Source organism: Ambystoma mexicanum, chromosome 1q, assembly GCF_040938575.1.
Source record: "Ambystoma mexicanum isolate Mex_15411 chromosome 1q, UKY_AmexF1_1, whole genome shotgun sequence".
NCBI lineage: Eukaryota > Metazoa > Chordata > Amphibia > Caudata > Ambystomatidae > Ambystoma > Ambystoma mexicanum.
The window spans coordinates 1,315,448,834-1,315,466,372 of record NC_090922.1 but is presented as its reverse complement, the minus strand read 5'-3'; the positions used below and the strand labels follow the sequence as shown (position 1 = coordinate 1,315,466,372).

The 17,539-nt window shown below is 45.6% G+C and overlaps 1 protein-coding gene across 2 annotated transcripts in view; it reads right to left on the bottom strand.

Moving 5' to 3' along the window:
• Positions 1-17,539, bottom strand: part of SLC1A7 (solute carrier family 1 member 7) — a 1,086,874-nt gene that overhangs the window by 340,197 nt on the left and 729,138 nt on the right. For both annotated transcript variants that reach the window (XM_069642174.1, XM_069642175.1), the window contains exon 6: positions 7,376-7,475. In XM_069642174.1, coding sequence (XP_069498275.1) covers positions 7,376-7,475 — 100 coding nt within the window. The remainder of the gene's footprint in view (positions 1-7,375; positions 7,476-17,539) is intronic.

Here is a 17,539-nt window from a genome sequence, read left to right as displayed (position 1 = left end):
AAACACCCCCAAGATATGCTCCCGGGTTGGATAACAATTGGCCCTCATCATCCTTAAACTGCCAGGCTATTGTGCAAGTCTATGCAAAAAGGACAAGCATACTCGTCCTTGGTACTTAAGGGGTTAATGTCTACAATATCTGCACTTCCCTATCCTCCTCTGCCCTGAACAAATCCAGCACAGATTGAATAGAGGCCCCCACCTCATCCTGGCTCATACTATCCGTGTTTGCTTGCAACTCTTTCAGCTCTCTCGCAAGCACATCCAGCCTACCACTGATCGTCTTGAGCACTCCATTTTCATGGGCCATACACCCAGATGTAATGTGCGCCAGACGTCATGCAGGCCCAACTTACATACTATTCAGTATTTCACATGCAGCCAGCAATGCTGCCTTCCCCAGTGTCCAGTTTTATCGAACACTGGATCCAGAACTGTCTCCAGTCAGTATCAACTGTGTATGAGAGTACTGGTGACACTTATCAAAAATGACCCAGAAGAACGCTGGATCATCCATATTCGTACCACATACATTAATGAAAGCCAAGAGCCTATGCCCCAACACCCCAGAAACAACAACGAAAAGCCCTGTCGGGTCACTCTCCTGTTTCAACACCCAGAACCCAAGGGATTTATGAATGAGAATGGACACTCCTCTGGAGAATCTGGAATAGGATGTATAGGCCCGCACATTCCCTCAAGATCTCACCATTGCTTAATTTGGTGCCCCAACAAGATGCCTTTCTTGAAGCTAATGAACATTAACCCTGTGCCGCTCACAGTATGTCACCACTCTCTGCATCTTAGCAGGGTTATTCAGACCTTGCACATTCCAGCTAATAATCATACAAGCAGGCAACACTTTCACAACCGTTTTGCACCTCGGATTATCATTATCAGAAAAAGTGTCATCCAAACATAATTCAAATTCTCCGAACTCCTCATCATGCGTCTTATCCAATGTGAACCAATTTTAACAATTGTACCCCCAGGTCCACCACCTCCACTTGTCCCACCCCATACTCCCACTGCCATCCCAGAACTTGCAGTGAAATCCCCATCTTGTACTTAAATCCCTCCCCAAACACACAAAGGTGGGAAATAGCCCAGGGACGTCAGGATCTACGCTCCACCCACCCAAACCGCACCAGAGAGGAGGGAGGCCAGCCCACTGCATATAAACTGAAAGTACAAGATTCTACCGATTCATTACATTCCTACACATTGCATAACACCCATCCACGCTCCACTGATCCACATAAGGGTGAAACTCAAATGCATCGTACAACAACAGGCTTCAAACTCCGCAAGTAGCCCACATATTCCCATGCATAACATAAGCATACTGAACGGATCCGTAAAAAAGGGCGTCCTTTTATCTTGAACAGCCCACAAATTAGAGGAGTACAGCATAGCGTATTGCAGCCCTCGTTCGCAGAGCTGGTGTTTTACTGCCACAAACTTAAATTGAAATCGTGGATGCCTGGTAGTACAGGTCCCCCAGCTACTTTCTCAAGATGGTATCTCTGTCCCTGTAGTTGAGGAGCTGGAAAATCACAGGTTTGGGAGTCTGACCCGGCTTCAGGACCCGCAGAGACACCTTGTGCACCCTTTCCACCAGGAATTGCTGTGAAAGGGGAGGGTCAAACAAAACTTCTTTAAGAAGAGTCTCAATGAACTCCTCAATATTTTGTGGCTTGACAGTCTCTGAAATCCCCAGTATCCAAACATTATTACGACAGGACCAGGCTTCTAAATCTTCATTCTTAGCTTTCACTGCGGCCACCTCCTGCTGCAAAGATCGAATCGCCTGGCACATCTCTGTGCGTATCCTCTAATGTTCCAATCCAATGTTCATATTCAAAAATCCTCCCACTCTCCTTCTCGATTCTCTGTTGCATCTGATCCACCTTGTAGACCAGGTTGTTCAGCTTTCCACTGATGGATTCAAATCCTGACTTCATCTGTTCGAAGAAGACAGTCATGTCAACGGGGGGTCTGTGCAGGAGCATCTCTCGGACGTAATGCCACCAAATCTGCCACACCAGCTCCAGGCGATACGTCAACAAAGCACTGCCGAGGGCAGTGAAGCATAGTAGCTCAAACCATACAGCTGCAGTCCAAAAAAGTACTCAAAAGATATGAAAGACTCCAAAACGGACTATCCACCTGGAATCTTCCGCTTGCCACTCTGCACCATGCATTGAACTCCACTGTTTCTACATCTGAATTGGGTCACTCAATAAAACAACAAAGTTTGCAGGAGTGGTGTGAATACCAAAGCCACCGACCTGGGGTCCTGGATTCCAAAGTAACTATGTCTTTCCCATACATAAAGGAGTCCGTATACTGCACACACTTCACTGCAGAAGTAGAATTTAATGCACTCCCCAGCTGCTGCCTCTCGCAGTATGTCGGGCCGACAACTTAAGTTCAGGAGACTCTTCAAACAAACACGATCCAGCAACATTAGCTACTATGAGGCTGTGCCAGCCTCCACTTTCTCCAAGAAGCGACTAGTGTCTCTGCCCCACATAACAGTCTGCATATACTCTGCACACCATTAGGCCCAAGGCACCACAGCCTGCCCACTCCTCTGACGTTCTCTGCGCTCAGACATACGCCTTCGCCTCCAGAAGCAGGTTTCTGGCACATCTTGCATGGGATGCCGCACACCGCACTGAAGCCACACCAACGCTGCTCAGGCTCATGGGGGCTCACTTCCAACCAAATGAAGCCAATGAGCACTTCCAAAGCCACCCACTGCAGCGGTCCAGTTCCCAGCGAGTGCGCAATGTACCACACTGCGCCCACCCCTCCAGCACCAAGCCGGTGTATAGCTCAGCAGCCTGGCTCCCCCAACGAGGCTCCGGCTGCATCACCCGGCAAGTTCTGCGGTCCAACATGCTGACACTGCAGCAGCCACGCTCCCAGATCCACAGGCCAGAAAACTGCTGGGGCTCCCTCTGGCTCTCAGGCAAAACCAACCAGACCCAAACTGCACCTCTCAACGCCACACCAGCTCACCAGCTCTGAAACAAAAATCAGTGGTATGTGGAAAGTATTGTCCTTTCCAAATGCCACCACACCCACCTGATCCCTCCTCACTGTATAGAGCTCAAGATAGTGCAGCCATCTTGGTGAAGTGACACCTAGTGTCCATTTAAAAACATATTTATATGTATTTCACCTAGCGCTGCATACTGCATGGAATGCCCCTGCAGCAGCTTGAATGCACATACATAATTTGCCAGGCTGACTTGGAAGTACGTGGTGCATACGCTTCTTCGAGGATGTTGTGCGGACCTCCCAACAAAGTGTACAGTTCCTCCTTGGAGTCTGTGCTGACCTGGCAATAACACTGGCTTGATTATGGGAGCATCCCAATTTGCTCATCTTCCTTTCAACATGCTGCTGCCTCTATATGACCTTTGATGACTCTATTACTTAGGCTTCGATTTCTGCAGCTCACTGTTACTTAACAAACTCAACACATAGTATGCTGCGTGGTTGCCAGCCATTGCCCTAAACATTGAGGCAAACGTTTGTGAGCTGGGCAAGTTCATACAGCAATGTATTCTGGCAGACAGGTGCAACTTGCTGGCTTCTAACACAAAGTCAGATCATTAAGGCAAAGAGAGCCAGTGTCTACCAGAAACTAACTAGATTGAGGCATAAGAAAGCCAATCCTTCGTGACCACAGCCAACCTAACATCCACTCATCCTTGAGTTGAAAGAAAATCGTCCTAAATTTCAGCATTTCAGAAAAGGTAAAGGGTTGCAGGGAGGTGTCCCCCTAATAACTGTGGTTTGATAAAAGTGGATATATATCAGGAAACAACACTTCTCCTTCGAATGAGATCCCTCCAGAGAGTGAACAAGGAATGGATAGGCATGAATACAGAACTCCTCTCTAGACAGTTTCCTTCTTGAGCTCTCCACTCATCCACCTCCAACTCTCTGAGGGTCAGACGCAAAGAGATGGGGGCAAATCTCTCTCCTTGGCTGGGGCCTCCCTCTGGAGCAGCTTCCCTGCCTCTCTCAAACTTGCACTGACTGTGTGATTTTCCCTTGTGCCCCCCCATTCTCGCATACAGGTGTTGCCTGTTTTGCTTGATTCTTCTACCCTGCTCCCCCCTCACCCCACTCAAGCCAACTTCTGCAGGAGTCTGTCCTGATACATTGTGGTTTCACCATCACCGTCTTGTGGCCAGAGCTGGATCTGACTTTTATGGACTTCATTGATTCACAGTGCGTCACCCTTTCTCAAATCTCATGCTGAACTTCCTTTGCATCTTCCTGATGCCTCCAGGCAGGGAGGTGCACGTTATAAAATCGTGTACTCATGGTGGCCCTGAATCATGCTGTTCCCATCTTCATCTTGTATCCTGGCTTGCAACATTATGTGTTACTACTGACTTCTGCAATTGTATTAATTCTCCCCTCTTGCTTCTCCACTCTTTTTGACTGCTAACTCTCTATTCTCGCCTCCTTTCCCCTTCTCCCTTTTCTTATCTCCTCCCCTTACTTTCTTCTATGCACTTACTGTATCAGAATTGTCACTGGACCTAGTATGATAGCAACCTGGTCTGTCTCCTCCTCCCTCCCCTTACTGGTCTTTTCCTCCCCACTGCCCCTCCTGCACTATCTGAAATGTCATCGGGCCTAGTATGATAGTCGCTTGTTTTGTTCCTGCCCTACCTTTCTGCACCCCTCTCCCTCTCCTCTTGTTTTTCTCTGGCTCTACCAGAAATGTCGTCAGGCCTAGTACGGTAGTCGCCTGTCTGTTTCCAAATAAACTATCATATCATATCCCCCAGCACTTAAGGTTCTGTACCTGCAACCCAATAGTCCCTTCTCTCTGCATTTCTGAGCCACCCACTTGCTGCACTTAATGAGTTACCTGCACTTCTCCCTCTCACTTCCTCCTGGCACTTCTTCTTCTTCCCTGCACTTGCACGATCTGAATGACAAAAGGCATAGTAAGATCATTGTTTTTGTCCTCCCTTTGTTTCCCCCTCCTTGTCTTGTCGCGTCTAGTAACACTTGTGTACAGGCACGTTATAAATGCTATATAATATCATCTCATATCATATGATATCATATCATATCATATCATATCATATCATAGGCCAGGAACTTAATTGGCCTAGCATCGAAAATCACTCAGAGTTCACGCCTTTAGACAAAGGCTAAAGAATGGGTGATCAGGTAAACCACAATTCGATGGCTCTAGAATGAGACCAAGAAGCAATTGACTCATCATCCTTGACCTTTCAAATGGTGGGGTGCTGAGTTATGTAATCCCTGTATATTACGTATAAATGCAGTTTTAATTAAGGGTGGTGTCAATGTGATTTTAAATCCCTCTGCCAATCTCCCAAACCCCATTTTATTGTGTGCAGCTCAGAATCCATCAAGTCTCATAGAGAGTAAACTCTGTTTCTTGGTTAAATCATTTGTCCATTTACCGCCTTAGTGAGGCCATCCACTACTTAAGATGAACAACTCTGTATACCATTTCACCAATCTCTAGTCCCCATCCCATAACATTTAAAATTCTCTTTCCATAAGCAAGCCTAGAGTGCATTAATCTTTTGTGACAGTCCATAAGTCTTGGTGAATCCCATTCACTTATTCTTTCCTTAAAGCGCTTGTCTCAAAAACCCATCTTTCCCAAGTGAAAGGCAGCCAACATCCATCCCTCCTACTCAAGGCAGGGCCTTTTTTCCTTCCTGCAGGCTGCAATCATGTTCTCACTATACACAACTAAATTGCTTGGCAACAATGACTCAACAGTGCCACTATGACTCACAAGTGCATCACTCACACATTCCCCCTATTTCTCCTCGAAAGTAATGAGAACGGGCTCTTCCAGACCCACGAGAACACCATACTCCCACCGACTCATAATCCCCAGAGTGAAACAAGCCAAAGCAGGGGGTGCTATCTTCCCTTTCATTGCTGCCAGACAATGGAACTCCCTGCCACTCACCCTTAGAAATGAACCCTCACACGCTGCATTCCGCAAGGTACTCAAAACCTGGTTGTTTAACTAACCTCTGCCTGCACCCGCGCTCTGTGCCTCACGCCTGCGTACTACCAATTGAACTGTGTACACCTCATATGATATACCTCTGTAACCAATTCACCTACTGTTGTTATATCTTCAATACTCTCTGTATGTACCACTGTAAGTAAGGAGCCTACTGACCCCTGTAACAGTGCCACGATGCCTGCAGGCTGTTTGTGCACTATACAAATAAAAAATAATTTAAAAATAAAATAAAATAAAACAGTCATTTTGCTTAGTAATGCTGCAATACCACTCCAACACCGCAATTCTAAAAATACTTCTGGTGATATTGGTCCCCCCAAAATTCTATGGTTGGTTACTCCCATGTGAGACTGAGAGGGACGGATAAAGCATTCCGGAGTCTCTGGTAGGGGTGTACCGAATACTATATTTAGTATTCGGCCGAATATCGAATAGTTTGTGAAGTATTCGGCCGAAGCCGAATATGAAGACGAATAGTTGTTTTAGTTAATAAATCATCTTCCAAACTTAGAAAAAACACTTTAAAACAAACATGAAAGGACTATTTTTGGTATATTCCCATCTTACATTTATTTCTCTTCATTTTAATCAAGATATTGGCAGTCATTCCGAGTTTGGAGGTAGCCATGGTGCAATTAGCACCATGGCTGCCTCCAAACTCGGGTCCGGATCCGGGTAGGCGGAATGGGGACTTACCTTGACATTCCGACCTATGCGGACTTGGTAAGTCCCCATGCTGAATACCATTCCCCATTCCCATTCGAGCCCCCATAGGGCTCAATGGGAATGGGGAAGGCGCTAAAAATGGGCCCGCAAATAGCGGGCCCGATATTTGCTCCCTGATCCCCTAACGGGACCCGCTAAGGACGTCTGATCTGACCAGACGTTTTCTACGGGTCCCGCTAGGGAACCTCGGAATAGGGCAGTAAGGGGTTACCGGCACCGGCATCCTTACCGGTGCCGGTAACCCCATACCACCCACCTCAGAATGACCCCCATTGTTATTTAAAGCATAAAAGAATGACCGTAAAAAGGCAGTCTTTCCTCTGTGGCAAGAAGTTGATCTGATTCTAGCAGGGGATTGGCTCCTGGTAGATCGGGAGTATGACCCTGGAATAGTGGTTCATCTATTTTGTTGACTTCTGAATTCACCACTAAAAGGAACAACATGAAGACAAACGTATCAATGGCACCCAGTTAGTTCTCCTTGATGAGAGTTCAGATTCGCACTGAAGACGACATAACAAAAATAACCAGATCACTTGGCTTTGCTTTTGAAAGAGGAAAAGGCGCAGAATTCAGCAAACGGTTGCTTACCACACGGAGACAGCCACTATCTTCATCACAGATTCATTCAGACACTGGCAGAAGCTGACCACCGGGACCCCGCTGGTGCCCATTCTCCCCAGCATTATTCCTGGAACACAAACAGAGGGGTGCTTCAGCTTTTAGTAAAATGCTGTCATGTTTTTAGAGAATAGTCACCCACAAATGGCCCAGCATGTCCTACAACAGTACAGCATCTAAAGGACCTAAGGAGCAATATTCCTCTTTCACTTGTGTTTTAGATTAGAGCAAATGGCAAATGTGTATACATACACATCTTCCCTAATGGCGGGTCACTATTCGCTCTATTGTGTTTTTCTGGTATTTTAATTTGATTAAAGGTGAACATTCTGTGGGTAGCTTAGTTTTAATTGGCTGCATCCACAGTCAATGTAATGGAAAGATTTCCCGACCTGCAAGCCTCTTAGGTGCATTGAAAGGTAATGGGTGCATGATAAACTAATATACCAGAACCAGGTTATTTGGTTAATAAAACATAGAAAGACAACAGGTAAATATCTAGGGGGTTTTATTGTGTCTTTCATTCATTGATGTATGTCTATTGGGCATGTGAAGATTCCTACTACTGTGAAAACAGGAGGTCAATATTTCTCCTAATATGTGTGTTAGAGTGATAAACTTCAAAACTAAGATTTGGCGAAGCCAGCTGTTCTGGCTTTTGTGCAGGCACTGTGTAAGCATTTTCCACAGCCTTGCAGAAAGGTACTATCTGGCCAGGAGATGGGCTACAGTGCCCAATTGTGCAAGCACTTGGCATTTTATGGCAGTACTGGGCAAATGCCTATGCAATGCCTTGCAAGAGCTGAAACAGTTGGCTTTGCCGGTGCTTGTTTTCACGGGAATTTAGTGCAAATAATAGATGCACAGATACACACATTGCATATCTATCAAGTAGCTGAATGCACGCTCGATTAAGACATTTTTATTATACCAGGAGCTGATTCACAGATGCAATTAAGCCATTACATTGCAGAAGACTGCTGATAAATAACATTGGCATTCCCTTAAAAGCACAGAGCTAGCACAAAGAGATTCCAAATCAGTGGGCTTCATTACCCGTTAGGCGGTGAGCCATGGCAGCGCCATGGCTCATGGCGGTAAAATACCGGCACCGCCTTGGCGGAAAGGGGATTTACCGCCCCATTCCAAGGTTGGAGGGGCGGTAAATCCCCCTTCCGCCATTGCCCTTCCCCTTCCCCATTTCTGCCCCATAGGGCTCTATGGGAATGGGGAAGGTGCTAATTACGGCACCGCAAAATTTTGCGGTGCCGTAATTAGCTCCGAGGTCCCTTAGCGGGTTGCAAAAAGCAGGCGTTAAATCCCCCAACCCGCAAAGGGACCTCGTAGTAAGGCGGTAGGGATTTACCGGTACCGTTATTTTACCGGTACCGGTAAATCCCTACCGCCTTCCGTGTAATGAGGCCCAGTGTCTTTTCGGTGGCGCCAGGAAGGTTGTGGGTAGGAATTGTTATGGGAACTCCATGTCTATGGGCTCTCAATGGGTAGATAAAAAGCCAAATGCTTAGAGGCTGTGTGAACCCACTCACATTCCATCTCTCTATGAGCTTCACTTCTCATGGCAATAGTTTTAGAAAATGCAGTAAATTGCTGTAGCCCTTCTTTTAAAGACGGTCTCATAGATAAAGTATAGGTTATTGTAGCACCTGTTCTAAGGACTGTTCTAGTCTCTCCATATAGACTCTTCTGTATTAATCCATATATTCTTTTTCTCAGCGCCACAGTAAAAGCTACATTTTCTGTATAGCAAATTGATGACCTACAGCCTCTCCCTCCCTCCCTCCCTCCCTCCGAGGCAACCCTTTCTAGTGAAACTGTCTCTCTGCCTTTCTTCAGAGAATCCTTTGTAGAGCGATGTCTCCCCTGTCTCAACTCTACATCTGTCTTTTATTTCATCAACACTGACGTTTTAAAAATATATTCCTATGGCCCCTCCACTTAATTGCTCTACTGTGAGTCATGTGTCCCTCTTTACACACTACAGTACAGTACAATGTAAGTCCTGCAAGAGTTTGTTATGGGGGTTCAGGTCAGTGTGCTGTGTTTTCATAGCAGGATCCATGACATTAACATGATATATGATTGTTTTCTCTGGTACCAAGACCTCAGCCACTGCCTCCCTGGCTATGCTTTTCTACAGACACTTTTCTGGGGTGAACTCAACTCTAGCACTCCTCTTGGCCACCTCCACAAATTCCCTCGCCACCGTGACATGTCCATAAACCCCCAGAACAGTGCCCCTCGGTCAATCATCTACCTAAAATGGCTCCAAAGTGAGATTGACCTATTAGTGGGCTGGTACAGGCTTATGCTATTTATGAAGTATTAAGTGAAAATCTAAGGTTTGCACAGCCTTATTGGTACGCACATATATCTGGGATTTAAGTCCTATAGCAAGTAAAGACTCCAGAGGATCCGTTACAGTAGGATAGAAAGTCTTTTCACCCCGGTATTTAAAAATCTGCAATGCTACAGAACAGTGTTATCCAAAGGTAAGTCTAATAAAGCTTCTGCTAGCTCGTGTACAAGCTTGCTTTTAGGGCCAGATGGTATATGCATTAGTATACATTCTATATGATTCATGTCAACTACCTGCAGTTTTGTTCTATTCTTCAATGTTGCAGGACAAATACATTTTCAGATTTGACAGAAAATGCATTAAAATACATGCAAAACATAGCCACCACATACTTATCAGTGCTGCAATATTTTTGATGCCAGCTGGTAGGACCTTTTTAGAAGAGGCAACTGTTTTCTGCAACACATTTCCCATGAAGGTAATTCAGACCAAACCTCAATGATTCCATTGATTCGCTAAGCTGTGCTCATCGATTCATTCAATGAATTCTGTGGCTAAGGAATATTTTCGATACAAGCACTTAACAGACAATGTGCTCATTGAAGAAGACTGTGCTCATTATTCCTTAAAAGATGACTCTCCAAGAATGGCCCAGGAACTGGTCATCAAGCAAAAAGGGATCAACACAAGACAGACTCAGAAGGATATCGTTTCTGAATGTTTATTAGAGTTTTCAGATATGGGCAAAACTAAAGGAAAACCAGCATAATACTCCCACAATAGCAGGACAGCTCTCCTTGGATTTAACAGTTTGACTCTCAGTTCAAGAATATCACTCTGGGTTGACTTCCTGGGGAATATATTTATGGTCACTCACAGTCCAGTGGACTTTCAGTGACCCCTTTCTGTGTATCCTCGCCAGGCATCTTCTTGTCCCACTTACTTCCAGGAAGGGCCATTGGTGCACTGGGCCCAAAAAGGTGTAGGGGTAAGGTAGAACTTGGCAACACATTATATCTTCCACCTAGAGGCAGTTAACCTGAGCTTATGCCAAGGGTCTATCTCCTCCATGTCGTCACTTCCCTGGCTCTGGGTTCAAGTGCTATTCCCACCGACACATCCTCATTCTCTCCATTGAGTGGAGGCAACCATCTCATGCATAGGATATCCTCTACTGTATCACCTATACTCCCATCTTCACATTTTCCTACCTCCAATACATCTTTCCCACTCCGCAACATGCTCGTAACCCCACTCTACCCAGGGACCTCCTTGTCCAATGTTGGACTAGTCTTTTCCTTGTCTCCACACCTTTTAGCCGCATCAACTTCCCTGCTTTTCCCTCGCTCCTCCTCAAGCGTTCCATGTTCTTAATCGTGTGTCCCCAAAACTCCCCCTTAACCTGCACCTGGTCTTCCTCCTCGATACTTGCTCCAACCTCCTCCATCTGTCTCCTTTACTCTTCCACCTAGATCTCCCTCTGGGCCTCCAATCAGGTGTTTTCTCAAACTGCCTGTCACCACACACTCTCCATCTCATCTCTAATCATCCTCCCAGTCTTCTTTCCAATGGGGCTCCACTCCTCCACTTTCTCCCATTCCTCCTTTCTTCGTCCCCCAGCCTCTTCTCTCCAATCTCTTTCTAACACTGCTGTAAACACTGTCTCAGCCGCCTCCCCCGTCTCTCTCTCTTCAGCACATTCTGTGGCTCTCTTGTCAGCTCCTTCCACTCACACACATCAAACGGTGGTCTAGCCTTTCCCTTTAAGCCATTCTAGAGAGGAATTGGGTCACTTGCAGGCAAGGTATACAAAGATTGGTGCACCAGTTCTCCCATTAAAAACAGCTGATTGCAATGAGTGTTTGCTGCTGTGCACGCGGTCTTAAGTATATAAATCGTTTTTAAAAACACGATTTTAAGAAAGATCGCTTTAGAAAGACCGATCTGTGATGGCACAGAGTAGTCTTTCTAAAGCAAACTGTCATGCCCCTGCCATATACGAGAGCGCGCAGGGGCTGACAGGCACTCCTGGACCAGGAAGCGCTGTCAGGGGAGAACAGGTGTGTATGTGTGTTGCGTGTGTGTTGCGCGTATGTGTGTGTTTATGTTTGGGGATTCTTGGGTGGGGAGGGAGGTGGCGGGGGCAGAGGTAGGGGGGTTTGGGAGTAAAATCCCCCAATTTTTGACAAATTCTACCAGATAGGGACGGGTGCAGTGGGTGTGGGAGGGGATGGAGGGTGTATGAGGGGCGAAGCAATGTTGCCTTTTCGCCTTGTGTAGGCCGCCTAAAATCGGCAGAGAAGAATCTGTCTTTTTGTAAGGCGATCTACAAAAAGCGAAGAAAAGATATAGAACCATGCACCTCAATGTGGGCAGTGCCTATTTTAGTAGTGGTCGTCATTCTGAATATCATACTTGGCTTTCTGATGCCACTGAGCCAACTTCCATGCCATGGCACCACCTCGCCGTGAACTGGCAGCCATCTCACTTGCTCTGCATCAATTGCTACCAGCAGGCTGCCACTGTGTTCTTCAGTTCATCTAGGACTTTCAAAAATTGGATTAGGCCAATAAATAGGTGGGTAGAAATATAAAGGGCTATTGCAATCTTGACTTATGTTAATCCTCATAGAGTCCGTTACAGGGTCATCAGCATTAAAGTCTTGATATACATGAATTTCCCGGCCTCAGTCTCAGGGTGAGATGGGGTGGTCCGGGGAATTCCCCATGTACCTCCTGCAGGCTCACCATCACACACTGGGTACTAGCACCTGAACCCCATGACCACCCCATCTCCTACCCGCAGGCACAGGCAGGGAACTTCATCACACACCCTAGACATGGACTTGTACTGGGTGCTTCAGCTGCGGCTTAAACTACAGTTGTCCTCTTTTCCAAAATGCCATCCTGTTGTACCGTTCAGGTGCAATAGATGTTTCATCCTGGAACAGAGTGCCCCAGAGGTCCTCACCTGACTCTAGCCACTGTTTTACATGTAACCTCTGCTTCTTCTTGCTCATTTCACCAATCTAAGCCGGGGCTACACAATTACTGTACAGTACATGAACAATTCACATCACCACAAACGAGATCGATGGATGCTGCTTTCCTACCACCCCAGGTTACAGCCTCACTGTTGTCAGAGCAGCAGGAACCTACTCTTTCCCAAAAAGACACAACCATTGTATTGTACATACACAACGCACATCATCTCATCTTGGGTGAAAGGCACCTTTTTTACATCCTCTGTTTACAATTTGTCCTGGGTACATTGTAAGTCAGGCGGTGCCCTTAATACAAATAAGCATGAGTTGAGGGACCTGCCTTAATGTGTTGTAGAGATACTAGACATGTGTACAGGTAAAATCACCCCAACCACCCTCCTTAACCCGGGGAAAAGCTAATGCCTTAGTGTTAGGCAGAATCACATGCCGTAAACTTTGGGGACACTACATGCAATTAAGACTACAAGTGTCAGTACAATTTCACATTTGGTACAAGCTTGTACTACAGTGATGTGGGAGCAGTGGCTGAGCAGCCAGACTTATCTCAAGTGTTGAGTGAGCAGTAGAACAAGATACACATAAGGCCAACAAATACAGTGATTCAAACACTTTACTCAAGGTTTCTTGATAAAAGAATAGACATTTATTTACACAGTCAGTTTGAAAACATTACACTAGCAAGAGCAGCTCCGCATCATACACTAATACACTACAAATACACAACCAATAAGTTACTGAACAAGTTCAGCTCACCTGAAGTGGGAGCGAAATGGCACTTCAGATACTTTAAAAAGGGGTAAAAAGAAAAGGTTATAAGAATAGACAGCCCAAATACTTTCATAGGCAGGGCCAATGGTTTCAGTAAACTACAACCAGCAATTCAGTTCATAGGCCTGGGCCAAAGTCAATGGTTCAGAGTCTTTGTATAGGATAGCACAGCTCTGGTGGTAAACGTTTAAGTATTTGCCATGGATTTTAGAAGAATTTGGCTAGGCGAAAAGTTTGATGAATGTTTAGGGAAGGACAAGCCTTCGAGGTTGGGAAAGTTTCACAAACTTTCTCCATGGCCGAAAAGATTTCCGGATCGCATTTGCACAGTACGTTTAAAGTGAAGAAGAGCTGTAGCTGAGGCAGTTGTTCCTGGCAGTTCGAGCAGATCTCGCTGTTCCTGAGCTTTGGGGCCAAGGAGGAGGACATTGGGAGGTTCCTGCACTGCCCAGGAATGAGGCAACAAGCTTGGCAAAACATCAGTTTAAGGTATGAGTGCCTTAAAGACCACAAACTGGTATCCTTCCCACTGGCTATCTGGTTTTCCACAGTACTCTGCAGAAAATTCGACCAGGAGGGGACGGTGTCCAGGGGGCGTAAGAGTTGGTTGTTCCCACCAAACTCAAGGGAAGAAGTTAACCTTGAAGGGCTTCTCTGTCGATGGAGTTTCAGGCAATTCGGACCTGCGGCAGGGATTCACTGGTCATCCAGGAGTTGCAGCAGTCCTCTTCCATCAGCTGGTCTTCGGTTCTTTCATTCCAGTGGTCGACTCTGCTTTCCAAGTCCCAAAGACCTGCTTTTAAACAGTTTTCTCACATTCATTCGAGCCTGGCTGTCACTCACACAGCAGGGTGGCTGTCCTTGTTGGACAGCCAGCTGGCCAATCACGCCAGAGTGCATTCAGGTCTCCTAGGAGACTAAGCACAGGGAGTTTCGGACACCTCCTTCACATCCTGTCCATCCCAGACACTCAGGCACCAGAGTTTCAACACTGAAGCCCACCAAAGGCCAACGAACAAAGGGACCAAACCTGGTTTGGCGCGCAGAGACTAACACAAGAAGGACCTTTCCTACAAGAAATGGCAAAAAAAGATAACCAGAGTCTGTTTTTACAGATAGGTCTTGGGCGCCATATTGGAAAACATGGCTGACCCGATTTTTAGCTACTGCTGTTCGCGGTCAGGAAAAATCATGGTAGTTGGATCTAAACCACTGCCACCAGCCATTTGCAGTAGGAAAGAGTAACATTTGACTGTTACATGAGTGTCTTGACTCAGTGAAAGCTAGGCAACCCCTCCAGCACTCTATAGGAAGATAGTGTGTGCTGTGTCTGTAAATTTAAAGAGACTAGTAAAGTCAATTTAACTTTACATGCTCTGGGAGAAAGTAGTCAGTCCCAGAGAAGGTATTTTAACCTTAGGAAGTCTGAAAGACATCCCTGTACCACTGCACTGAAGGTGCTGTGTGACATACAGAAAAAGATGATGCCTCTGGAGTTGTTTAAACAACTCCATAACCAAAGAACACAAAAGTAAAACGCACATCAAAATGCTTGGAAGAGTGGGAAAAAAAGGCTCACACTCTTCCCAGGTAAAAAATCAAATCCTAGAAATCCAGCAAAGTTGCTGGGGGTCTCAAAAGTAAGCAAAATTAGCACATTCTTGAGAATTCTCCCTAACACTTAGTCAAGATCCAAGTCTGTAATAGATCCAAAAGGCCCGGGGATGAGGTGTGGGGGAACTGTATCCCTGATCTTTTCTTATTTAGTCCCTTTATCCCTAATTCTCCAACCTCCTCTTTTGAAAATATGGTCCAATAAATGAATAGGTCACAGGCCACCATTTCCAGCCAGCACTTGCAAAGCATTATTGAGGACTCAGTTCACAACTTGGGTCCTGGTTATTTACGGGGACTGTGGTATGAAAGACCACACCAGTGGACACCAAGAACACCAAAAAAGGATCTATGGGTCAGGTCCACATTCTTTCCCTCAGATTATGAAGAGGCATTCTTTTGAGCGACTCTTGAAAATGTGTCAGTCACTATTAAAGTTAGGGAACATAGGTCCAATGGGAGATAACAGCAGAGTTTGAACTGGGTCACAGTTCACTCATCATCTTCTATAATCAGGAAGTGTCATGACCGCGATAGCCACATGCAGCACAACCCATCCAATGTCTAGCTCAACAGGAGCCCTTGTTTTCCTTTGTGGAAGTGAAGCTCGAGATCTCGGGAGATTTCGGAAGTCCCGCGAAATTGTCTGGAGAGAAGCTATAACTAGTTTCTCCCACACATATGACGATCATCCCTTGAACTTGACTGGAAACAGAACCCCGCTACTCTGCTCTGACCGGAATTCAAAGGAACCTGGAATAAGGAAGGAAACAGACCATTAGCACTTGGAGCTTGCATGAAAGGAACTTCAGAAGAACTTTCTACTTATCTGCTCAAACCTGCTCCATTTTACCTGAATACATTCCGCTTCTCTGGCGGTTCACTGGATTATAAATGCAACTTGTTCCACTGCGCACAGGGTTGGGCTCTAACCAAAAGAGGCCCTGGAAATAATTTTAAAAGTGGCCCCATATTATATGTGCCCATTCTTTGAACACTCAATTAAGACCCTTGAGAGCTTTGAATCATCAACCGAATTAGTGTTGGCTTATGATGCTATAATGACAGAGGCAGATAACTCCTTAGTCCCTCTAAAGCAAAGGCTGGCTAAATCTCAGCTATCTAAACAGTGGTATACCCCAGAAATTCAAACTATGAAGTGTAAGAAAAATCTGACACTGAAGAGGTGTAGATGCACATCTTCATTGGTGGACAGAGCTAGATATTCCGAAGCAGCCAAATCCTACAAAGTCGCAATACAGGATGCAAAGAAATTATTCTATAAGCAAAGAATTAAGGATGCTGCATCATGCTCCAAAGAGCTATTTAGAGTACTTGGTGAGCTTGAGGACTCTTGCCCTGTGATCTCCCCAGTGACAAAAGACACCTTCTGGTGTACGGATATTCAGAAATCGCCACTCAGGACTTATCCACCAGAGTCAGCACAGAACACGCACTTTCCTCTCCGCCTTTGGGTATTGTGAAATCTTGGAGGCTGACATGCTTGATCTACTGGTGAAAACCAAACCGACAATGTGCAACGCCGATATCTGCCCGGCCACCGTTGTCATATCTTATGCAGAATGGCTGACTCCTTTGATAATCACATTTGTCAATCTTTCATTCAGGGAGAATATTGTTCCAAGCTCGCTTAAACAGGCTTGGATCTCACCACTCTTAAAAAGCCCTCTTTGGATCCCAACATCCCAGGCAACTACCGTCCAATTACCAACTCACCCTTTCTTTTAAAAATCCTTGTAAAAGTGGCTTATCAACATGTTCAAAAATGCCTGGAGCTTAACAACATTCTTGACTCCAATTAATCTGGTTTCAGAAAACAATCATAACATGGAAACCACTCTCCTTGAGTTAAAAACCTCCATTCTGCAACATGCCGATAAAGGCGAAGTGTCGCATTTGATGCTATAAGATCTTACCGCAGCGTTTGATCTTGTTGATCACACTATCTTAACCACTAGGTTGCAAGACACTGCCCGTTTCTCTAATGAGGCAGCCAGTTGGGTGCTCTCTTTCTTACCTAAGCGGATGGCGAGAATTATTTTTGAAGACTTTGTGGCAGAAGAAAATGTCCTGGAGTGTGGGGTGCCCCAAGGCTCTTGCCTATCCCCAATGCTTTTCAACATTTTTACTCTTCCTCTTTTCAGTTGCCTGGATACGGAAGGGGTTGGATATGCAAATTATGCAGATGACACTCAGTGTCTCTTTCCCCTTTCCAGAAATCATGAGCTTGACTCATAGGCCATTAATAACACGTATATTCGCATTTATCAGTGGATGACTATTAATGGCCTGGTACTTAACAATGGGAAGACAGAGATTATGTTGTTAGGCAAAGCCTCCAAACTACGTAAATTGGATAATGCGTATGCCTCTTTTCAAATCTCTGACTGCCTCTTAACAACACTCCCCA